The 25,946-nt window shown below is 34.1% G+C and overlaps 1 protein-coding gene across 3 annotated transcripts in view; it reads left to right on the top strand.

Annotated features, from left to right (window-relative positions):
- Positions 1 to 25,946, top strand: part of JAKMIP1 (janus kinase and microtubule interacting protein 1) — a 154,757-nt gene that overhangs the window by 91,353 nt on the left and 37,458 nt on the right. For all 3 annotated transcript variants that reach the window (XM_032186881.1, XM_032186879.1, XM_032186880.1), the window contains exons 5-12: positions 2,736 to 2,945; positions 3,687 to 3,806; positions 6,032 to 6,178; positions 6,793 to 6,933; positions 10,300 to 10,359; positions 19,929 to 20,057; positions 21,422 to 21,550; positions 24,727 to 24,810. In XM_032186881.1, the coding sequence (XP_032042772.1) occupies positions 2,736 to 2,945; positions 3,687 to 3,806; positions 6,032 to 6,178; positions 6,793 to 6,933; positions 10,300 to 10,359; positions 19,929 to 20,057; positions 21,422 to 21,550; positions 24,727 to 24,810 (1,020 nt within the window). The remainder of the gene's footprint in view (positions 1 to 2,735; positions 2,946 to 3,686; positions 3,807 to 6,031; positions 6,179 to 6,792; positions 6,934 to 10,299; positions 10,360 to 19,928; positions 20,058 to 21,421; positions 21,551 to 24,726; positions 24,811 to 25,946) is intronic.

Genomic DNA, 25,946 nt, shown 5'->3' with positions numbered 1-25,946 from the left:
GATTTAATTTTCCTAATGGAAAACACTCTTTCTGTTGCTAAAATAAAAACCTGAATACATAGTCTGATAGTATACGGCTGTTTTGCTTTATCCTAATACCTTTTTTGTTTTGTATAACCAAACCAGGCAAGGCTTCTTCAGGAAAAGAATAGTTCTCCAGTGGTGTTGAACTGGCTTGGTGACTACATGAATGCTTTTACAACTGTTAAAATAAGGCTACACATTGCTTAAGCCTCTTTGAAGAGTTGTTTTGTCTCTGACTATCAGTTTATGTTCAGTCTAGGAAAAGGAGAGATATCACTTGGGTTTAGTCTTGTATCTTATGCTTTGCCTGCCTGCCCCTTGACCTGGCACCTCACCCACTTGGAGCTGAGGGATATTGCATCCCTGAAAAATCATCTCCCCCTGCCTCCTCCCTTTTCTTTTTTTCCTAATTTGGAATCTCTACTAAGAAAGCAGATGGGGAAGATGAACAAATTTGCTCTGTAGTATGCAAGTGAGAAGAAAGATAGTAAATCTTTGGGTCAGGCATTGCGGTAAATTTAAGAAAAGTGAGGTAGTGACTGGGTTGATATATTTACATTGAAATCATATGTGTAACTGTCCCCTTCAAGAAAGGAAAAATGTATTGTGAACCAGGCATCCAAAACAGAATTCAAGGCATAGGTGTTATTGCTGCTTCTCTGTTCATCTCTATCAGTTAGTTTTAAGTTACTTGAGTAAAATTGCTTAGAAAATCCTGCTAGTTTGTGCTTGTAATTAAATTAGCACTCTTACAGTACTCTGTACATTTGTGTATATATGCATGTTTACTTGTGTAAGGATTCTCTACTGTGTAACTTAAGATATAAGTCCAAATTAAAAAAAAAAAAAAAAAGTATGTAGTAATGGCTATTGTGTTACTATTTTCAATTCTTATCAATGTCTCAATGATTTTTCTATTTGATTGAAACTCTTTTTTTTTTTTTTTTTCTCCAAAAATTTTCACCACATAGAATTTATGGTAGAAGAAAAAGCAGTATGCAGAGTAGAGGGTAATTCTGCCTTCTTCCCTGCCTTCCCCTAACCCCACCCTAGACCATGCTCTTTCATGGCCTTTCTTTGTGATGTGTGTGAGCTTGTGTGCCTTCATCCATGGAAGTGTCTGTGAAGGGTGACCTGAGCACCATTTCATTGATGACACGTTTCAGAAGGTTTATTCTGCTGCAGTTCAGCATCTATCAGTCTACACCAAAATTGTTGCTTTCTTTTTATTTCCAACTTAAACACTTATATTGTTCCATTTAACATTTAAGTTGTGAGAGTATGAAGAGTACAAAATGTGTGACTAATTGGGTAATTAAAATCAAGGCTGCCTACATAACATTAGTTCTTCCTTGTTAAGTGTGTGCCTCACATGGCCAAGTTTCTATCTCAGTTACATAGATGCAGTTCCACTTATTTCAGTATGAACACCTGTGTTATTGAGAGCCAAACTTTGTCCACAGTATTTAGTTACATGACATTTTTTCCTCTGAAGAGATCCCGAATAGATCAGTGTGCATGACAGACAGCATTCAGTGAATGAGGCAGCTGCTTAATTTTTGTCATTGCTGTTCTCTGCACAGTCCCTCTTTTTTTTTTTTCCCAGGGTGTGGGAGAGTGGGTTAGAACTTGACTGAAGGACTTCTATGGGTGTAAGACTATAATAAAAAATACATGTATGATTTAACAAGTTCGTGGTTTTATTTTTATTTTTTGCATACAAATATAATACTCTGACTTCCAAATTTCCATGAGTTTGTTGGCCAATAAAATGATTTAGTAAACTGAAGGAGGTACAACATGGTTCTAATAAATATATCATTAATGGTTAATATTCTTGTTAAGAGTTGTGTTTCTATAGTAACTGCTGCAGATTCGCACTTCTAGCATTTGGAATAGTACCAAACTGAATTTAACACTGATGCTGGGAGGGACAAATCCTATGAGAGCTGCAATAGATCCCTGCTAGCAGCATGCTTTATTTGGAATAGAGATGTATGAACAACACAGTTCAGTAACCATAGATGGTGTTTAAAAAGTAGTTCTCCCTACCATTTATTCTAATGCTCGGCATGCATTTGCTTTTTTCCTTCTATACAAAGACTAGGCCTCCTTTGAATCTTAGAGCAAAGGCACACAAAATGCTTAGGTATGCTTAAGAATTGATGTTGAAATGTGTGTGTGTGTATGCTACTAATTTTAAAACGACTGTGAAGAGATTCACCTTGTGTGATTTTTCACTAATAAAGAGGGAAGTCAGCAAATTTTTATTGCTCAAACTTCAAAATATAGCTTAGGTGAGTTTTAAGGAGTCTTCTTGTCTTACCTCATACTAGCCTTGTGTGTCTTCTCTGGGACATAGTGAAGGGAGATTTCTCTTCAGCTAATAGAAGTGTATAGTGTGTATAGTCAGATAAAATAGAGACAATTTCAGTGGCTTTTTTTTCTGTTTCAGTGTGTGTTTGCATCTATTTTTGTTTGTTACTTGATTTGAGACTGCACTCAGCAAACTCATGATCAAGTGAAGGCTGAAACTCTTTTAAGGGAAGGGAAAAAGACTTCAGAGAAGAGATATCTTCCTTTTAGCAACCCAAGTTTGGCTGCTGGTATAAATCTGAGAGAAACAGAACTTCGTTTTTGCAATTTTGTGGTAAATGCAGTAAACACTTGGGGATTATAGAAACTTCCTTCTTGCTTTTTTGTCTTTCCAGATGGATGAAATAAAAGGCAAAGACAGAGTGATTCTGGCTCTGGAGAAAGACCTTGGTGTCCAGGCAGGCCATACACAGAAACTCCTCCTTCAGAAAGAAGCTTTGGACGAACAGCTTGTCCAAGTAAAGGAGGCAGAACGATACCACAGTAGCCCTAAGAGAGAGCTTCCTGCAGGAGTGGGGGATATCACTGAGCTGATGGGAAGCCCGGTAAGAAAATTGTATTCCCTTCAAAAGGGAAGCATGGGACAATTACTGCCTGTGTATTCACATTGTTTTTGTGGCTACTTTTAAGGACTACTAGAAGGACTAATTCATGATAATCAGCCTTGCACTGCATTGTGGTGTTTTGCTGATGGTTAGAAATTTCTTAGACCTGTTCAATTTCAAAAAATGTTGAAAAACAGGTGGATACAGAGCTTTTAGCTTGTGAGCTAAAAGTGAGCTTCATCTATGAACTAACTAGTTTTCTGTGACTGAAAAGAAACTTTCTTTATCTAGAATCCCATTATTTTCATAGAGTTGTTTGTTTATTTCATAATTTTAGAATTATAAAATAGAAACTATAGTTTTCAAAAGCTGCATGTGATTTTAATCCATGTGCTATGCATTGGATTTATTCTAGCTGATAATAAGAAATCTTGTGAGAAGTTACCAGTAATATATGAAATATTATTTATATCCACTTTTTTTAAATTAAAAAAAACAACCTTTGAAATCTTTACATACATTTGGCAAGTAGACCCTTTTAAATGTAAGATATCACATAGCACTTCCACAGTATGTTATTGTTTAGTTTTTCTTTTAATTAAAATATGCTTTCCAGACATTGATGTAATAGTTGATTTTAGATTTACACAGTATACTTGCTAAACCATGATATTACATTTATGGATAGTAAAGTATATTTTAAAAGGTAATTTTATATGTCTGTATGTTTTTGACATAAAGGAGCAGCATTTGGATGAACGAGATGTGCGGAGATTTCAGCTGAAAATCGCTGAACTGAATGCTGTAATAAGGAAGCTGGAAGACAGAAATACTCTCTTAGCGGATGAAAGAAATGAACTGGTAAATTAATTAGTAACAACACAGATGGTGACTGGGAGGGCATCTTTATGGTAAATGAATTAATTCCGGAAAGTCACTGTTATAAATAATTTACAAATTAGTCCTGCTTGGCCACAATCAATTATATCTAAAGGTAAGAGACATTTCTATGGATATTCACTTTGTCACCATAGACATGGATGGAATCCCTTTTGTTCCAGAGTAAGAAAGCTTTATAATTTTATTTTGGGGCCATTGTAACCAAATAGACTGGTAGCTTGCCTGTGGCACTGTGTAATAATGTTGTGTAAAACATGCATAATCCACGCACTCAAATTACTATATTAATCTTTGAAATAGACAAAATTGACATTAGTTTTGTGACATGCTTATGCTAGCTAAGAGTTAAAAAGCTTTCATGTACTGGAGATGAGTAATCTGCCATCCCCTTTCTCAAGGGTAATCTCTTAAGTAGGTGAAATTGTCCTAGGAGAATGATAGTAACTCATAAAAGAATGGATATGACAGTAATTTAAGAATGAATTTTATTAGCCTGCATTTCTTCTTAATTGCTTGTAATGAGATTAATGGTAAAACTCCCATTGACTGCAACGGAAAGTGAGTTTTAACAATAAGTTCTATACATGTCCTGTTATAATGCTCTATTCCCAGCGGCAGTAGAAAGGATTTCTCATTCTAATCAGGTGGAATTTTGCCCTCATGCAACCTGTGTATCTGACTGTAAAGCAATGCTATTATTTATGGTGAGGGTAGAATTTCAATACAATAAATTGAGTGGAGCACTGACATCTTCATAGTTTCTTTGACATACTTAGTTTTTCCTGTTGAGATTTGAGGGCTTTGCTTTATGACGAAAGAACTAAATTTAGTTGCAATATATTGATGATTATCAAAACTAATTTTTGAAATTTTCTTGTCCAAAATCTTGGCTGAATCTAGACTAGCAAAGTTAATTGAACCATACTAGAGTAAAACTGGATTAATTGAGAACATAATAATTTATAAAAAAAAAAAAAAAATCTATTCCATTTTAAATAGCTATATAGTCTAAACTGCCTTTTCATATGACAAAATTGATTCCTCGTTAATTATTTTATTTTATTGGGAGAGCATGCTTTTTAACCTGGGTACTATTATCTGTTTTCACTGCTTTGCCTAGATGCTGAGTGGTGTGGTTTTTCATTTTCTTTTTCTTCCACTTTTACCAGTACAGTTACTTTTCTCTACTCTGTACTCACAAGAACATCATGCTTTCTTTCAAGGTTGCATTATATAAAGACAAGATTATTCAGCCTCCTAATCCCTTCTGTGGACATAAGTCATTCAAAACATCCCTGAAGAATGCTAAAGTACTGCAACACCTTTACTGCAGTGTCCCTCTAAATGGAAGGCATGTATGACTCAGTCAAATGCTGAGGTTTCAGAAATGCATTTTGGAAATCATATGGAAGAGGTTTTGTCATATTTCAAGACAATACTACATAAACCCAGTAATATCAGTAAGCTCTTGTGATTAAGTACTGTAAAAATCATTTTATTCTGAGAACGAAACAGAAAACCAAATATTCATAGAAATTAGCTCAGGAGAGATTATCTTTTTCTCATTTCTGGTTAAAACTCAGAAAATTGAAAAATCTTTTATTGGGAAAAAATATAGAAAATGACACAAGGATTAAAGAAATAAAAGTAGCGGAATATTGAATGCACACAAATACAAGAAAGGGCAGTAATTTGCTTCACATAATTGTCTAACATCGTAAGACCACAGGAGCAAAATTGAGCAGCTTGGAAATGTCAGCAGAATGCTGAGATTGAATCTGTGCCCTCTGGCTGACTCTCTCATTGCTCTAATTACACATTAAGTATATGTTTTTTTAAAAGTAAAGGAGGAAAAGTTTACCAGGGGATAGTTGAGTTGTTGAAAGATTGCTACCCTAGACACAGTTGATCACAGTAAGTTTATATGTAACAAGATTAGTTTATCAAGAAATCAATTTTTCAGATAATCATAAGCATTTTCCAGGAGCAATATAAGGACCAGAGCTATTTCTTTTTTTGCTTGGACTCCTTTAGTTCTTAGTTTAGCAATAGCCTATCAGATGTCAATTAACAAAAGAACTAAACTTTCTGAATGAAGGATAAAGGCAAGAGAAAACCCACAAATTTCTTCTTTCCTACAACTACGAACTAAAGCACAGCTTACTTTGTTCCTTTGCCATTTACAGCTGAAACGTTCTCGAGAGACAGAAAGTCAGCTGAAGCCTTTGGTTGAAAAAAATAAGAGGATGAGCAAAAAAAATGATGATATGATGCAGTGCATTCAGAGAATGGAAGAAAAAATAAAAAATCTGTCCAGGGAAAATATAGAATTGGTAAGTAATCATATCTACTGTCATGTTAAGAGAACACAGTTGCTTCAAGGTGGAAGTGTTTGTGAGGCTTTTGCTTTGGTACAGACATTTCAGAGTCTCAACCACAGGATGGTATATCTGTCAAATTCAGCCAATGCACGTGAATATTCCTATTCTAAATTCATAGTGACATATCCTTTGTGTCTTTGTGTTGTATCAATTCACACTGATTAAGGAAACAGATCACAAATTGTTAAAAATGTGTTTGGAGCCTGTAAAAATTTATGACAAAATCAGCTTCAGTAATGCTGCTTTTTTGACTAAAAGTCAAAACTGAATTTAAATGCATGTGCCAATAGCTCTACCATTATAGAATGTTGAGTTTGCTTGTCTCTAATTTTGTCCTGATGGGTCTTTGATGCTGCCCTAAAATACCTTATGTGAAGTACTAACCCTAAGGCACACAGAATGTACAATATTTTGTTGGTAAAAGAGGCCTTATGTTGTGGTGTGGGATGCAGTGATGAGTATGCAGAATTCTTGATTGCTACATCATATGTGAGGATGTTCTTACTGTTATGGGAAGACCCTTTAAAACATTCTTGTTAATAACAGATTTCATTTTAATTTTGTAGAAAGAGAAGTTATCTGCACAACCAGCACTGAAGAGGCACACATCTTTAAATGATCTTAGTAGCACACGGGAGGAACAAGAAATTGAATTTCTTAGACTGCAAGTCAAAGAAAAACAGCACGTTATTGATGATCTCACAGTGGTAATACTTCTCACATCTGGTACACATATATGCATGCATACACATCTATAGGCAAACTGAAGATTTGAGAGCAATATTTTAACTCCAGTTGCAGTAGTGGCATAGAAATAGTTCTTCAGCATTGAAGGGTTTTTGTTATTTCCCAAATAGTGAATGAATTCCTTTGAAATGTGCATAAATCTCTGGATCTTAAAGCACTCACCAGTTATGGGTTGCTTGTGGAAAGAGGTGCATCAGTCCATTCATCTTACTTACAAAACTGGCTGTCAACAGCTGAGGAACCTGGAGGAAAGGAAACTTTCCAAAACTTAATGACTGAAACATGTTGGATATAGACCTTACTGTAAACCCAACCTCTCCCTTGATCTAGAAGTTCTCTTGAAAAAAAAAGGAACATGCAGAATGGCATTCATTTCACCTAAATAAACTGCCTACACTAGCTATATTTATAGCACATAGAGAGAAATTTGCATGACTAATTTAACTAATGGTAGCAGTGTATTTTGGTATTTGGCACAGCTGTTTTGCTCCGTGAAAACTACTTAAGATGATGCTTAGAGATTTTTGCATTGTTTGGGACTCACTTTAGTTGTTCTAGATGTGTTTTGGACATTAAGATACACAATTCTGGTGCTGGAAGAAATTATTTATCATCTCTGAGAGATCCATGCCCTTCTGGAGCAGCACCTGGAACTCAGGCTCACTGTTCTAGAGGATCTCAGATTGGTACTACTAAAGCTACATGATGATGAAACAAATTTAAGATCACTCTGTGATCTTAAATCTGTGATTAAGCAATCGATTAGAATATTGAAAATAAAAACAGAAGATACATTTTAAAAAAAATAATAATATATGTTATTGCTCAGTCTGGAATATTGTCTTGACAGTTCCCTTCAGATTTTGACCCAGGATTTCTCTCTGTAATTAGTGCCAATGTCTGTGTGCATTCTCCAGTGTCACAGTGTTGCAAGCAGTAGGATGTTTGCCAGACACTAATGGAAGGTCTGATTCACAAAGGGTTGCTGCTTTACCTTCCTAATACAACTTTACAGGCAAGGTCTGTGTCACTACATTAAATTCCCAATATATGCACATATAACTCCATTTATATTTCTGCTTGAAGTGGATATGAAAGAACTCTACCCACTCCATCTCAGCCAGTAATTTGAAGAAATGTATCCTATCCTAACGGTTCAACTAGTATTAAATAATTTTTAGTATGAAAATAAAATTAATAAGCATTTTAAAATATGGTTTCATTGTTGCTTTGTCTCCTATTTACAGATGCATTTTCACAGGCAAAAACAAGTTAAATCATTAACTATGTTACTGCTTCGATTGGTGGTACAAACTAATTGATGCTTCACCTGCAATATGAATGCAGTGGAACTCTGCACTTCCATTGTGCTTTTCAGCTATTATTTCTGGTTCAAATCACACCTCAGGAGAATACAAATGTATCATAAATATTAAAAATGACCCACATGCCCCACTTGATTAATATAAAAGTCATCAGCTTAACTCCAGCTGAGACCAATGTGATACACAGACAAAAGAATGATAGTCTTAGGCAATAGTGTTATCTGAATCGATTTACCTTGTCCTTTGAAGAGTATCTTTGATGCTCTTGAATCCCCATCAACTTGAGTTCTCTGATGACAGGGTTTCCTGGTCAGGTCTTAACAGGAAAGCTGTCAAGATAAACTCAGATACTTGCAAAACATGCTAGTGATTTAATATTTGTTTTTTATTTTATGTTTTTTGTTTGTTTGTTTGTTTGTTTGTTTGTTTGTTTTTTAATTGGCATTAGTATTGCTCTGGTAGTTTGATGTATGATTGAGACAGAAAGTAAATTGAGCAGTCTTCTTACAAACAAAATTAGTAACAGTAAGGAGTGAGGGGTTTAGGAAGTATTTGTTCATTCTTCAGTGGAGTGAGAGGAAAGAAAAGGAAAGACAGTGAGAAGACCAGCTAGTTTCCCCAATTATTTGAATAATGCTTTGGATGCAGGAGACCTAGGTTAAAGCAGGGACTGTGCTTTAACCAGATCCCTGAGGAGGGAACATTCTTCTCCTACAATGTCTGAAATTCAGCTGTGTGGTTTCAGGTTTGTCTTTATATATTATGTTTTCCTACACCATGGAATATCTGTTTCAGTCTACCTCAGCAGTTGTTACTTTTCCTTATTTCAAAAGCCAGATGTATTAAAGGCGCAATAGTAAGTGTTGTGCTTTTCTGTATTATTTCTTACTTTCCAATACTTCTTTCTTGGGACAATGTGCTGATAAAGATGATTTATTTTATTGTGATTTCTACTGGGTGCTTCTTATTTGTCCAGCTTCTGAACTGAATGCATAAAATGTAACTCCGAATAGAAAAATACCATACAGTGAGCAATAACTGCTGGAGATGCACTTGCTATTGCTATCACTCCTTTAAAAATAGAGGTGTTGCAAACAAAGATGCAGAGCTAACAAAAGAATTGGGAAAAAGGCAAGGAGATAAATCACCCACTTTATTATTATTTTTTATTATTATTATTATTATTATTATTATTATTATTATTATTATTATTATTATTATTATTATTATTATTATTATTATTATTATTATTATTAATTTATGCCCTCCTTTGCATTTCTTACCTTGTCTTTCTCCTCTTCTTTGGAATTCAAGACAATAGTCTTGCACTTTAATGTTTCTCAACCCAGCGTTGTTCCAATTGTAGCTGTATTATGACTTAGTTAATTGCGATCTTATTCCAAGGCCACATTAGAAAAAAGACATGGGCTATTCTGAATATGCTTAATATTACTAAGCATATGCTTAGTAAAATTAATATGCTTAACATGTACTAAGTTAAAAGTAGGGCTAATTTCCCTTAATAAGAGAATACCTTTGGATTTTAGACTTTTGCCATACAAGGATAAGTCACATGTAGCACTATCAAACTGTATGTCAGAGGATGCCTAATATGATTACTAACACTGGATTCATTTTTTAGCTACCAAACTGCTTCTTCAGGATGGCTGAACACTGGACTGAGAACGTTAATTCTGTTTCCATAGTGAGCTTCTTGGTAAAAGAGTCAAAAGAACTGTCAGAAATCTGTGCCCAATATTTAAAAAAGCCTCTTCTTGCCAACTTCCAATCAAGCGTGTAAAGCATGTGGCAGAATGTTTGTTTGCTTAAAGAGATAAAACTGCAGTATGATGTGGTGTTACACCAACATAGTGTTATTCAAAAAATAAAGACATTGTGTTAGTTTTATCTTTAAGAATTTTGTAATATTTCTTTGTGTTAAACATATCTAAATATATATTTCAAAAGAAATCTTTACTAAAATGTTATCTTTCCTTCTAGGAAAGGGAAAGGTTGTTACGGTCTAAAAAACAGAGGAGGAAAAGTCTGAAGCCTCCAAAGGTGAGCAAATCTTAATTTTCTGTGCATTTTGATTGTTGTGAACAAAAGTAGTTTCAAATACTTACTGAAATTAGAACTCTATTTAATTGTTATCATTTATAATGATAACATTTCATGTAATTCTTCTGTTTTCTCTAGTAAGAGCCTATTAAGGTTTTCGGTTTATTTTGGATAATATAGGAGCTGCTTAAGGAGTTTTGTACTGCACACAGATTTGTTTCTAATACACAAAATAATTGCAGTTTTAGCCATTGTGGCCTAATTCTAAGTCTTGAGGCCTAAATGATATAATGACTTGAAACAACCAATATTTTAGAGGGCAAATTCTCAGTCCTTTTTAAAGACAAGATACTCCTTTAAAGCACTTGCACAAAGGTACTGTTTAATTTCATTGAAACTTTAACTCATGCTAGGGCTGTTATTGAAATGATATTTATGTAGATATATAAATAGAAAAAAAAAAAAGATATAACTTTTTCTCTTGTAACTGTTTTGTTCTAAAGTGCAAAGAGAAAAAAATAGAATTTAGAAAAGTTTTGTTTCAGAATGTACCTTCAGTGTTTATTGCAATATGCTTATTTTTTGTGAAGTTGAGCATGAGCAGCCTGGAGCATGTAAGGGGAGGAGAATGGGTAAGAGGGAGAAAATGGAAATGAAGAGAGATTATTATCAAGTATATCACAGTTTAAGATGCATGCTTTTAGTATGTTTTTTGTTTTGTGTTGATGTGTTCTTCATAGTATACTCCTGATGACCTCCAGGTGGTGCTTTTTTATTGTTCTGTGCTCTGTAATGGCTGCATTCTGAAATATTTCTCCTCTTCATTTCTCTGTGTTGGTGGTAATTCTTGAAATGATGCTTCTAATAATGATGTGTCTTTGTCATACAAAAAAGAAAAATTCAGATGCAATCATAAATCTTACATACCTTCTTCTTTTATATAATGTAAGGCTGATGGAGGTCAAATGTGTTTACAGTAAACCTTAGCTATTCTTTCTTTGTGTATTATGTCTGGAAGTTTATGTATTGTGAGCAAGTTTAAAACAAGATTAAAAAAAAAAAAAAAAAATGTACCTAATCTGGCACCATATTTTTATAGTAGTCTTCTCTAATTATTAGCCCTCCTCATATTTTAAATAATTTGTGTAGATCTTTTGCTAAACTGCAAAGTTCCTAAATGAAAAAAAATATATATATGGCTTGATAACAAACAGTGGTAATTTCCATAGGTTGAAAACACCCATAATTATTAATTTATGTGTTAAAAAAATCCTGTGTTGACAGAACTTCACCTGACCTAAACTCTAAACCCCTTCTCTCTACCTATTTTTCCTTGAGTGAGATTTTTCCTAGTGATATCATCTTCTTTTCCTTACTGACCAAAACGAGAGTTGTACAACATGAGGGTTTGAGAATTGGATTTGATTCCACTGAACTTTATTGCATTGCTATTCTTCATGTGGCAAGAATGCTGTAATCTGCAGTTTACAGCAAGAATTGTGTGCATATGAGCAGCAGAGTTCTAGTGTTTTGCTTCTTATTTCCATCCATGTTACCTGTTGAGGAAAAGCTTGAGCTTTTGCCAGCTGCTTCCTTCCTTTGCTCATCACTCTTCTGTACCAGTATTTCTCTACATGATGATCTGGCTGTCCTCCTCTAGACTTCTGTGTAAGCCCAAGTGAGCACCCTGAGGATGTGACCCTGACTGAGGACTAAGCTAGAAAAATGAGGTAGACCTTGTGGTGAAAGACCTTCCCCTTGCTAAAGGTTCTTGGGAGGATTTTTTAGGAACTAACGTGATATGAAGCAAGTCTTCATTCCTATCATAAAGCTTGTCTTTACTTACTTGCAATTTGAGAACATCCTATAATTTTCTCAGTTGGGTAGGGAAATGTGAATTGCTATTGTTGGTAGAGTGAGGAGCAACAAAAAACATAACAATTAAAAGAGAAGGTTTGTTAAGTTGGACTGGCTCTCTATGGACCTGGGTTGTGGGGGTATAAAATTCTCCATATGACTTTTGTATAAGGGTGTAAAGAGTCACTTGTGTGCGTTACAGAGGGGACAGTGATAGAGACTTCTGAAGAAAATGGAAGTGGAGGAACAGCTAGACAGAAGGGGGCAATCTGGGAAAAGAGAAAAGGCAGATCTAGTTGAAAATTGGGTGCATTTTATGTTATGTATACATACATATACGTGCAGATATGTAGTTTTTAAATGTGCTAATTCTTTAATGAAGGAAAAAAGTCATCAATAAGTCATCAGTAGGGTCCTATTACTTGCTATGTGTACTTGCTTGTATGTTATGTGTAATTTGGGTTATGATGACTATCTGTGTAAAGGCATAACTGTAACTTCCTTCAAAGTTATGCTTTGAAACTTTGCACAGCTAACCTGTTACATCTTAATATCAAATCATCTAAGTAAATGTTCTTGTTTTTTTGCCTTACTGTTTTCGAACTAATTGTTATTTCTCACTCTAATTCTCTATAACAAAAAATAGAACAACTACACTCCAAAACCTAAAAACAAAACAAAACAAAAAGCATCCTCTCTTCCTCTCCTCTCCCCCCTTAATGTTCAACTCAAAGAACCATCCTTTCTCCCTCCTGTTTAAGGTCTTTGTCAAATAATTGTATAAGTGTGATAGGTACATTTTAAAATTTCATACCTTAATTTTAAAACATTTTTTCTTTTTTATTTTATTTTAATGATTGCTATAAGATAAATAAATTTACATTTTTTTGTTATTACATTATTTTTATGTAGAGGCAGTATAGCTTGACTCCAATTCAAAATCCACATAGGCAGCTATATTGAAAAGATATATTATATCATTTAAAATCTTCTCAACGTTCATTGCAAAATGTGCTTTGTCTTAGTTGTGCCTACCTAGCTCCCATTTAAAGGTTAGTTTAACAGGACTTTCAAAAGGTTATCTCAGGTCAGGAATTTCTCTCTTTTTTTTTTTTCTTGACTCCTATATTTTGTGAACAGGTAGTCAGAAGGGTTTGGAATACTCTAGTTAGGTTCTAAATCCAGAAAGATAAATCAAAATCATCAAAGCTATGTAAACTTCCAGCGCTTTTTATTTAAACAATCTATGCAGAATGGACTGCTCATATGAATATGCTGTTGGGATTGTACCATCTTCATCCTCTCTGTTTTTACAGCCCATCTCTGGAATCTAGTTGAAAATGGTAGAACTCATCAAACCAAATGCTTGGGTAGATGTCATTCAGAGCACTGAGATACAGACATCTCACTCTGGACAGAGTGTTAATGTTGTGATTGTTCTCCTCTGGAAGTAAATATCTAAATAGGCCATATGGGTTTTGTCCTGAAATTGCCTGTTTCTGTCCATGAACTATAAATGCTGTCTAGGATGAGTTGCTTTATATAGAGACATGTGCAGTGCAAGTGTGTTTCTGTCTATGATCTACACAAGATTTTTATATCATACAGATGATAACCTATATATAACAGTAGAAGAAATTATGGCTGTATCTGTCCTAACCAACCACTCAGAAGGAGAAATTACTGATGTAAATCTTTGGCTTTGCTTTTCTAAGTTTTGTTAAGTGTAAAATTATCTTTAACACTAGTTAATTATCAAGTTTGGCTGTTGGAGTTGGATCTATTTCCAGATCAGTGCCCCACTTTCTTTGACAAAGTGAAAAAGGAAATAACTGATGGGAACTAAGTTTCATGAATGCAGTCAGATAAGCTTACACTAGAAGGTATAGGAAGTTTCATTTTTTCTTTTAGTAAACAGGTGAATGGGTGACTATGAGGGTCACTATGAGGGTGGTGAAGCATTGGAACAGGTTGCCCAGAGAAGATGTGGATGCCCCATCCCTAGAAGTATTGAAGTCCAGGTTGGATGGAGCAACCTGGTCTGATGGGAGGTGTCCTTGCCCATAGCAGGGGGTTGGAACTGGGTGGTCTTTAAGGTCCCTTCTACCTCAAACCATTCTGTGATTCTATTGCACTCACATACTTTTGCAGCTTTTCCTGAATGGGTACACTTCAGCTTCATTAATTTTCACAGTATTCTGACTAAACAATGTCCAGTATATGGACATTTCTAAAATGAGTGTTTTCCTAGCAGTGATTCCTGTTAGGAAGAACAGTATCCACCTTTCTCAGTCTGTAAAACAGCTTGTGGGAATGATCTTTCAAAGTAATCCAATAGCTTTTATAGCCCTATTGTGTCTAAATAACATTAGTTCAGCTGAAAAGCTTTAGAAAGTATCAGGGATTTAATTATTTCTTCTTGCAATTAGATATCTATGTTATTTCTGGAGCAGTGTAAGTGCACTAGGTTACTGTTGCTAGTGTAGCTTTAACTGAGCACTCGTTTAATTACCAAGGGACATACAGATCCATGGACGAGCACTGGCAATGAGCTCAGGTCGCCCATGAGGAAAGGAGCAGCATAGTGGGATGGGGCTTATAACCCCATCCCACTATGTGACTATGCAAGTCACAGAGTAAATCTTCCTTATTTTTGCTGTTTAAGACATGTTTTTGTTTTGTTTTGTTTTGTTTTCATTTTTCAAGCTCAATTAGTGTTTTGTTTTGTTTGTTTTTTTCTTTGCCTTTTTGTTGTTGCTATTGTTGTCTCCCCCGCCATTTTGTTAGTGAAATAACAAAGTCTGGAAACAGTGTATTTTTTATTTTTTATTTTTTAACACACAGAATGGAATAACAATGATTCCATGATTGATGGTGTTATGTATTTGAAAATAAGGCTTTATTGCCCAGTTTGCTTGGTAACTGCAGGACTGCAGATTTGTTTCTTTACTTAAACTTTAACAAATGAACTCTATTCGTGACAGTGGAAGGCCTGCATGCCAGTGTGATGGAGTTCATATTTCTTGTTTTATATTTTTCTTTTTTTATCTGCCTCTGTGCTTTGGTGTGCCTGTATTTTTCTGGCTGCCAAGAAATGACTTATAAGCATGAAGGTAAGAAGTTACTGATAATTTCATCTGATTGAATTACAAGGAAATTCATCCTGGATTATTTTCATCATGTTAGATTAATTTATTGAAAATGAGATATTTAACTGTAAAGTTCATACTTTAGGAACAGAGAAATTAGAATATTTATATGTAGGTATATCCAACCCAAACCATTAGAAATGAAGTTATGTTGAAATATGCATGAAATATGTTCTATGTATTGATTTATAATAATCTAAACTTTTATGTTTACTGAACATTATACTTCCGTAGAAACCTTAATACTTGAATTACAAAGGCCAAATGCACAATTTTACTTTAAAATTACGTGGAATCATTGATACAAATTCATGTGAAAAATACTTGCTATCAAATATATAATAGTAGTCAGAGGAAATTAGAATTTAAATTACAATTTTAGCAACTGATGGGACTATTTTCTCAGTTATGATTTAGAGGTAACAATAGAATGTACAAATTAATATAAAAGAATAATTTGTTGATTGAGAATGTTTGGAGAATGTGACTTTTAAGAAAAGCTTGAATGAAACTTGAATGAAAACAGTGTATCATTACAAAAATCCAGTATCATACATGCTCACATACACTTTAGAAGAGCCATTGTGATCCAGCTCTTAAACTATATGTGGATCTCCCTAGAAGTCACTGTATTTATTTATGCTTTTAATCAACAAACTTTGTATGACTCAGATGTCATCTTCTTTTTTTTTTCTCTACAGCTGTTCTTTATCAGTTAATTTGTTCTGACTTTGCTGTGAATCACTTCTTGTAGATAATTGCTTCAAATATTAGATGATCAACAATAAAACCAGCTATTTTGTAATTATGTCATGGAGAAATTCATACATGTATGATTAACACACAATGGCTAATTCTCTATTTCTGTGGAAAGTATCTTATCCACAAGATGATAAATACGCAGCTTCTGTGTAGAGGAAGGAGGCATTAAATATTGCTATAGCATAGCATTTAACAGGTTTTGACTTTTGAATTTCTTTTAAACTTTGGGATTTTTTAGTATCATAGTAAACACTAATTTTCTTGCATATTTCTCTTCCATCCAATAATCAAGTGTATTTATTAATATATGCAAATGTAAATATTTGAGTGCCAGCATATTTTTTTTCAAATTGGTGGCATTTATTTAGGTACCTTCGCAAACCTGTATACATTTATGCAAAGTAAAAAGAGATATTGCTTTACTATTGTTTTTTCACTCCTTGAAACAGTGCACAGGTGTGTGTCTGTATGGTTTAAGCAAGATGCATATTTAAGCAAGTTAAGAGTTATCTGCAAAAGTGCTTGTAGTTTGAAATATAGCAAAAACAAACACAAACAAACAAAAAAACACCAAACAAACAAACAAACAACCACAACAATAAACACCTAAAAATAAAATTTGTTAAACCAAATGGGTTTGGCTAAGAAACTGTTGACCTTCATGGTACTCTATTATCTGTGTTATTATCTGTGCTTTGTATACACTGGAGTTTTGCTGTCCATCTTTTGAAGTCCCTTCTACCAGATCTTTTTAAGATCAAGGCTTGAGTGTTACTCTCTTTGTCAGCCCTCAAGTCTATATCTCATTGCAGGCTTTGTTTGAACATTGCTGAATCATTTTCATGAGGATGAGCAACCTTGAAGTTTTAGGCATGAGCAGGGTCAGCCATTCTGCACTCTGAATTGCTTGTCCTTGGCTAGGTTCCTCCAAAGCTTTGGAATAAATGTCTGAATGCAGCTTTGTTTTGGGTTTATTCTCAGCATCTTTGAGTAAAAATTATCCACACTGAAAAATTCAGATGCAGTCTTGGTGGGAGTCTCTTGGGTTTTGTTTGCCGTCTCTCATCGTCTTTACCTCCATATAATATGCTTTCATTTTTATGAAACTATATCTCTTCACTGGTCTGGAGTCATAAAGCAGTCTTGTGGCCTTCCTTATAACTTAAATGCAGTCTATTTAGCCTTATTTTCAATTCCCAGTATCTACCTGTAGTACTACTGTTAGATGATTGTAGCCTGTAGCCAGTGTCCAGTGTGGGAGGAAAACTTGATGGGCTTGGATCTCTGAAGGTCTAGTTTTTGTTCACCTCAGTTTTCTTGGTAAACCTTTGTGCTGATGAGAGAAGGGTCTGAAATTTTTGTAATTTGAATGTGAGAGAACAAATTATTTTTCTGGATAAGTCCTTATATTTCTAGAATACAACTTAAATCTATTTCCTGTGTCCTTTGTTTTGTTGATCAGGGCAGAATGGTGAACAAACTGGTGTAGAATGCGAATGTTGGAAGAAATAATTGAATTATCCCAGGGAAGTGTTTGTCTTAAGCACCTAAGACAGTTCTGCTAGGCTTACAGTGCTGGGGAGGCAGTGATTCTGAAATGACTGAGAGAACAGAAATGTGCCTTTACATGGTTTTAGTACTGAAACTGCACTGCTTTTCTTTTCTTTTGAATATGCCTGATAGTAATGCTAGTGGCCTAGTAGCTTGCAAAAGTAAGGTTGGCTTTTAAAGATTGATAAAAGCTTTCTGCCATCTGTGCAAGCAACATCATATTTATCTGAATATCCATGGATGGATGTAGAACCTTATACAATTTGAAAAATATGTGATATTTATTTATTTATTTATTTATTTTATTTATTTTTCTGAGTGCATAATATCATTTCAGGTGCTTTTAGTAAATCCAGTTCATTTAAAAATGCAATCTGAATGAATTTTTTAAATTATTATGTGAAGGACTCATGTTAAGTAAAGCAATTAAACGTCTTAGGACAGGGCCTTGAAGCTGTCTTCAGTAGCTTGAGTGGGATTAGCTGTACCGTGAAAGAACTGTGGAGCTGTTCAGCAAGGTGGGACTTAGAGGACCTTGGTAACCTGGTGACCTGGACCAGAGTGGGCCAGGGCTGCAGGCTGTAAATGCAGTGCACCAACTCAGCCCTTGATTTTATGATACAACTTTGTTCAAGCTAGGGAATTTTGGCTGTTGATTAGTTAAGCCAAAAGAACATACCATACATTATGGGACTTTATGCAAAAGTGGAGATAGTATTTTTCATACCTATAAGGAAGAATTGATAAAGTCTAGAAGACTTCAGTGAAAAGTAAATATTCAGAATTCATAATGAGATAGAGCAATATAGATAAAAATAAAGCCTTTCAGTACCTTGAAAGAAAATGACAGCTCACGATTCCACTCAGTTAGCCAGTTTGGCCATGCTGATATGTAAAATGTCTGATGTTCAGAAGTAGTAACAACTAATCTTTTTTTTAATTATTATTTTTCATCCTTTAGGCATATTTAATGAACAGGGCTATAGGGCTATTAACTTAAGTATAACCTGTAGTTTATAGTTAAAAAACAACAACATCAAAAACAGTAAAAACAAACAAAAAAAACTGACATCAGAATCTGTGATTCAGCATCAAGAAGGGCCAAAAAATATAGAGACAGGTAGGCAGACTTTTTTTTCCTTCATCTTCTTAGAGCCACTTCTCTCCACCAGCCTCTCTGTCTACAATGCTTCGTAACCTGACTTAATTTTTCCAGTAACCTGTATCTTTTTCTTAATTTCCTTGGTTCTTTGAATTTCTGTGGGTCACCAGAACACTTGTGTAGTGTAGAAAGTTAGACTTCTATTGATTAATAATAGTTAATATTTCTTAATGGTATTTTGGAAGGAGCAATGCTGGAGAAAACTAATTCTCAGTTAAATGTTAAATCAGTATTTTTATTTTTTATTTTTATTTATTTATTTATTTATTTATTTTTTGGACAGCAACGTTTTCTATAGAAATTTTCTGCTTTCCAAGTATGTATTAGGAAATTGATGGAAATGGTGGAAGGATTATTGCAGTTGTGATATTTTATGTAAAATGTCATATTTCTTAGTACTAATATTGTATTATTCACTTCCTTTGGCTACAAATTTTCTCTAGTTGTCTACAGGCATTCATTACATTCTACATAGTTTTTTAAATTGAAAAACTTTAAAACGCTGGGTTTTGTACTTTTTTTTTTTTTTTTCCATTGGAGCAAACTTTTGAAAAAAAACAGAATGATGGTGTTGGAAAAATAAATGGAAAGGAATAATGCATACTTTTGAGTAGGATTTTGCAAAATAAATACTATAAAGTGTTCTTGCTCTTTTTAAGCAGTATGGCAGTATGAATATCAAAGTTAATTCCACATATAATTCTTTGGAGTTTTTTTTTTTTGGTTCCACATCATATATGTTACAGTCTGTTGGGTTACTTTCTTCTATATAGATACTGTAGTCCTCCACTGTGAATCTTGAAGTATTCAAGATCTGTATGATTTTGATAATTAGCTTTGATGTTTGTGTTAAAGCCTTATTATACTGGCAATTACCCAGTGCTACGTGCAGTTTAGTTCTTGAATCTACTTAGGCAAATGATGCTGGAAAGTTAACTAATCCAACAGAATTCATAGGACAAGAGTTTACACAGGAACCGTTTTCTTCCTGAATACTAAAACAATGGTCAGAGAAGACCTTGGCTGCTGTTTACCGGGTTACTGGGGTTTTCTGTTTTGCTAGTAACTAAGAAAAACTAACTTTTCAGAGGCATGTTGTGGAGACATTTTTTGGATTTGATGAAGAATCCATAGATTCAGAAACATCATCTGTAACTTCATATAACACAGATAAAACAGACAGGACACCAGCAACACCAGAGGAAGATTTGGATGATGTAAGTAGCACGTGATTTGTTTCTAACTTCTAGAGAAATTGGCATGGGGTATAAAAATACAAACATTTTTCAACTATTCTGCATTAGGAACTAAAAAAGTTTTGACAAGGAATTGTTTTGTGTTTCTCAAGTCCAGTAAAACCAAAAACAAATAAACAAAAGGATCCACAGTCATTGCAATAGAATTAATAAGTTAACATTCTGCCTTACATGCTTGGTAGATAATTGGGCTGAGAAACAAAAATGTTTTTGTTTCAAACCCTTTCTTAGTTGTGGAAAAAAAAAAACAAAAACAAAACCAAAAATGAATAGGCATGTTGCTTTGCCAAAAGTCAATAGTTAACAGGCAATAGTTTGCCTTTCAACCTTGTAATTTATTTTACTATTTTGTTACAACCAGGATTTTCTTCTTGTTTTTGTGATAGTAAAAAAAGGCTTTTGCAATTCATTAAGGCTTAAATGATCATAGGTAGTAAATGCCCACTGTAATGTTTTGTCTGAGCTCTGTGATACACACGGCAGCTGGCCTACTTTAGAAGATTGCAAGGCTGAGGACAAAGCATGAGTTAGATACTCTCTTTCATATTTCTATCCTCTTCACTCACTTGTGTCTCATACTCCTCACTCACAATAGGATTCCTATTTTCCTAGCTTTAATATCTAATAATATTTTAATCTCTGTTCTTTGGAGCCTGAGTTCCTGGAGCAAAAATTAATTAAAGGGAAGGACATTTCTTGCTCTTAGCATTATAAAAAAGAACTTGAAAGTGTTGATGTCAGTTGCTCAAGATTCAAAGCAAATTAAGATATTAAAATTACTTCAAGTAAAAAAAAAAATTAAAAAAAAGTTGGTTTTTTTTAAATCTTATGGCTTTTTAAATATAACTTCTGTGTAAGTTTTTTGTTTGTTTGTTTGTTTGTTTGTTTGTTTCTGGAAAATTGCTTTATGTGTAGTACAGACAAAGAGTAAGTGGTGGACTGCATGACAAGTAGGACAAACCCCTTCTGAACACCTTGTGGCACTGGAGTTACTGAAGAAAATGGTGCATAGAACTGATCCCCGTTGACATTCCTCAGTCAGTTTCTTGCCATTTCTATGCATTACTGCTTTACCTAGTATCTTACACTGTCCTGAAATTATTGAATTGATACAGCTACTGATCTCTGCATTTCTACCTTATCCTCAAGTCATCTTTCCTTCCATTTCTACTTGTGATGTTTTTTTAAAGCGTTCTTGAACTTTGAGACTCAGTACAATTGTGTTTCTTGCTGTGTGTTTGTGTCTCTGTTTATGTATACAAACACATTATCATATATATTTGTCATTACATAAACAAACCCACTTCTTTTTCCTCTTCATTAAGAGCACACCAAAGGAAGAAGCTGAACTAAGATTCTGCCAGCTAACAAGAGAATATCAAGCTTTGCAAAGAGCATACGCATTGCTTCAAGAACAAGTTGGTGGAACCCTGGATGCAGAGAGAGAAGCAAGGGTAATTTTTTTTTTTTTAATTTATTTTTAACTAGAATTTCTTTTAGCTCTGAAATAGTTGAAAAAGCCAAAAAAAAAAATGATGTCTTGTAGGAGATATCTTTGCAGGTCAGTAAAATGCCTAGTATGGATGTTCTTGAGGATTAGAAGATATTATCAGTTAGGCAACAATTTAGATTTATCTGATGTGATCTAAACAAAATATCATTATACTTCATTCTAGTGTGCTTAATGTGTAAAAGATTTCAGGAGTAAGATGCCTTTATTGGGAATGATATTCCACAGAATCATTTGAACCTGAAATTTGGATTTAAAATCCAAATCAGATGGATTGGATTGATGGATTTGAAATTATTTGAATAAAATAATTTGGAGATGGATTTAAAATTATTTGGAGAAAAAGTTGTATTGAGTACTCTAGTACCTTTACAATGAGCATATTAAAAATCTGATCCCAATCTGACAAAGTAAGTTTCTCTTCAAGTGTTTTCTGAATGTATGAAGTCTCAATTTGTTCTTACAATCTCAGATCTCTTTTTTCTTCCATTAAAAAGCAGTATTATTCCTATTAGGTCAGCATTATCGACTCTCTGAAATTATTGTATTTTTAACCTCACAGCAATCTATTTAGTTAAATTTAGTATTTAGATACATGAGATGCTTGTGCTGCCAGTTAGAGGGTCCTTGACAGGCTGGAGAATACAGTAAGCAGGACTCTCATGAAATTCAGCAAAGGGAACTACAAAGTCCTGGACATGAGGAAGAATGTGGTGGTCAAATACTGGAATGTGTTTTGCAGAGAGGTTCGGGCATCTCCATCCCTGGAGATGTTCAAAACTCAGATAGACAAACAACCTGCTATACATGCCCCCCTACTTTGAGCACAGCAGTTGGACTAGAAAATCTCCAGAGCTCCCTTTCAAGCTCAGTAAGACTGATTCTAAAAATATATTTAAGAATTAAAAAGAAAAAAAAAATGCAAAAAATAACCCCAAACCACAGAATTGTAGAAACGTACTACATGTTGTGACTTGCTACATATTTCTACCTTGCTACATGTTACCTTGTCCTGTGCCACCACATCATGCTGCTAATAATGCAGAAAGGCAAAGATTTTTATAAGGCTTATAAGTTACTGGTGGAGAGGGACTCGATTTATCCCCAAGGTAAGAGCTGCTGCTAACTTGATGTTTCTACTGCTTAAACAATTAATAAAATTCTCACAAAATTACATATTGTTAGATTGCAGATGAGCATACATTACTCACTTTACTATTACATCCACATCATTTTCTCTGCCAAGCATTTTAAAATCCACTTACAGAATTTTCTCAAGCATAGAAGCAGTATGTTTGTGGGAGGAGAATTGCTGTGCCTTAATACACAAAGCTTTTCAAATAAAAGTTACAAAGTAGACTGCTTGACATTATCTTACATCTTACATTATATTTACTTACATCTTAAAATGCTGGTCTATTATCCCTAGAGCCAGTATGTAGGAAATTCAGATTGTACTTTTAAAATGTGTCTTTTTTTTTTTTTTTTTCCCAAGTTTGTCTGGTTTTCAACCAATATTCACTTATTCTTTTCTGTGAAATACAGTTCTTATAACAGAGGAATTCCTTCTATATAGCTTTTTTTGTTAGAGTTCTCAACATCATACAAAAGCTTAGTCACATTTGAGACCCTACCTAGGAAGCTCAGCTGAGGACAAGAGCAGTAGATAATTTCTCAAGGTAGATGTAAATCTAGAGACAGAACTGAGTGGTCTAATGCCATAGTCTGGCTACCTTCACCTGTTAGACATTGTCCTCTAGTATCTATCATTTTTTATTTTTTTATTTTTTATTTTTTTATTTGAAGCCTCTCTGATGTATGATAGCATGGTTGAAGAATATTTGTGGTAGTATTTCACTGCACATGCTTTTGGTTGGAATAAGAGTTGCCTTTCCCCTGGCCATTGTGTGGCAATTTCTACTATTCCAAAAAGCTGTTACAATGTTAACAATATCATGTGATTGCAGCTGATGTTCATTTAATCTCAAAGATTAGCAAAGTATTTGTTTTATTTCTTAAAAAAAAAAAAAAGTGGGAGCATTTTTACATATACTGTTAAATTAAGATTTCAGAGGTACTGATGTATTTGACATTTATAAGAGATCATTATATATTTCATTTGCCTTCATGGGAAGGGAAACAAGGATATGAATATTTTTGTAATAGCTTTAAAAAATTTATTTTGCAGGCATTTGAAAAATGTTCCTTAATACATTTTAGAATGGTTGCTCTTTGTTGTTAAAGGCATTTTCCTCTTTTTTGTCACATTCATACAAATTCATTGTTTGAGGGAGTCAGAAGGTTTTCAGAAGGCAGCTTTTTTCATGGTTAGTTTTGGCCCAATGTTCTCGTGTGATGAACGTTTCCTGCTACGTTCAAGGATGAGGCTTGAGGTAAACAACAAGGATGTGAAGACACAGAAGGAGATCCTTGTGGGAATTTTTGAACTGTGTGGGTAAAAAAGTACCTAAAGTTGGGTCAGAAAATTCTTGCAGCAGTTCCAAGGAGTCTCATTGACTGAGGATCTCCAGATATCCTTAGTTTTGTACACTTTTTGTTTGGTGCCTTATATGATGCAGATTCTTCTAGGTCATCTCTGAACTCAGTGGGTAATACCTATTTGATAGTTTAAGAATCATGTAGAAAGAGGAAAAACGAGTGGTATATGTTGTTTATGGGATAAACGAATTATTTTGGGTCTATATGTTTTATTCATTCTTAGCCCTTTTAAAAATCAGAGGCTGTTATTAATTTATTCACTGCTTTTTGCAATTCTGTCTTGTCCTTTCTGCCTAGTTACCTTACGAATATCTTCTTCTTATGAATTACTCTTTCTGTTCCTAACTTTTCTTTCTCTTCTGGAAAGAGTTTTGTCACTCAATATGTGATGTTAATATCTTCATAGGTTAGGAAAGAAAAACATTATTTAACTGATGCTTTTAGGTATTTTGTAACATACAGCCAAAAACAATTACTTTAATAAAAGCCATTAAAAGCTGACTGGATGACCCACAGGTGGGTGAAAATCATCCTTTGATTCTGTATAAGATTAAATATATCGGTTCATTTGTATGTGCATGCATATGCACACAATTTATAACACTTTTCTTTTCCCCCCAGACTCGTGAACAACTGCAAACTGATCTTCTCAGGTGTCAGGCAAAAATTGAGGACCTGGAGAAAGCTCTAATCGAGAAAGGACAGGTAAAAGGCTCTCTTAATGTCCTCTGCCATGTCATTTTCTCCCTTGCATGCAGTGGTGCCCTTGCCATCTTCATTGCCTGCTGGTGTGTTAGGGTGACTGATGCAGCCTAATTATTACTCCAGCAGTGGATTACTTAGAGGAAAATATTACATACACTAAAAAAAAGTCCATCAAAGATTAATTTTCTAACACTAAAATGTGATATTGGAGTATCCACATATACATGCATTCTAAATTCTGTTCCCATTGTCATTCAGTGCAGGCTTTTCTTCTGTTTTGTTTCTTCGCTATATATTCCAACAAGATGTGTATTCTGTATTTGTATTTTAGAATATTTTTGGTGCATAGTGTAGGAAAAAGATGCTTCCATACCACCACACAGGATAAAAGTAGGTCTCATGCTTCAGTGTATCTTGTAAATGCTACTAGTGCATATTTTAAAAAGTCCAGGATCTTCAGGAAGGCTGGTTAGAGTTTTAGAACTGCATTTAAAAGATGTTCATTTGCATAACTACTAGAACACACTGAGAATATCAGGGAGGCTATTTTGTGCTTAGTTTATTGTTTAAAGTAGTAATTTAAGATTGCAGGTAATATGGTAATAAAATAAGACACATTTATCTATAGAGATGCATTTCAAAGACTAATAATCCTGTAGCATCAAATAAAAGCAACTTACAAATAATACTATTTATTCTGTGTAAGAAAGGTTTCTGTAAAATTCTGTATAAATTCAAAGGGGACCATATTCAAATTAAGGATAAAAATTGATAAAATTGTTTATGCTCACTTCCACACAAATTTCAATTTGCTTAGTAAATTGTATGTAAATAAAATATTACTAAAATAAATAATATGTTACCAATCTAACAATATTGGCCCACTGAGGTTTTGGAATAGCAATTGGAACTGAAAACCTCTTGAGGATCAACTGTGGACATTTTAGTTTGTTGATGATAAAGGTGCTGTAGGCAAATTGCTGTGTAATTGAAAATATTAACAAAATAATTGACTATTACAGTGTAAGATATAAGTTCAATGTATGTGAATAAGATAAGCAACCATGGATACACATGTAAGAAATACTTCTGTGACTTCTGTTTCTGGAATGGTACATGAAAAAGGTATACTTGGA

Source organism: Aythya fuligula, chromosome 4 (assembly GCF_009819795.1).
Source record: "Aythya fuligula isolate bAytFul2 chromosome 4, bAytFul2.pri, whole genome shotgun sequence".
Lineage (NCBI taxonomy): Eukaryota > Metazoa > Chordata > Aves > Anseriformes > Anatidae > Aythya > Aythya fuligula.
This window is presented reverse-complemented; position numbering and strand designations above follow the sequence as displayed.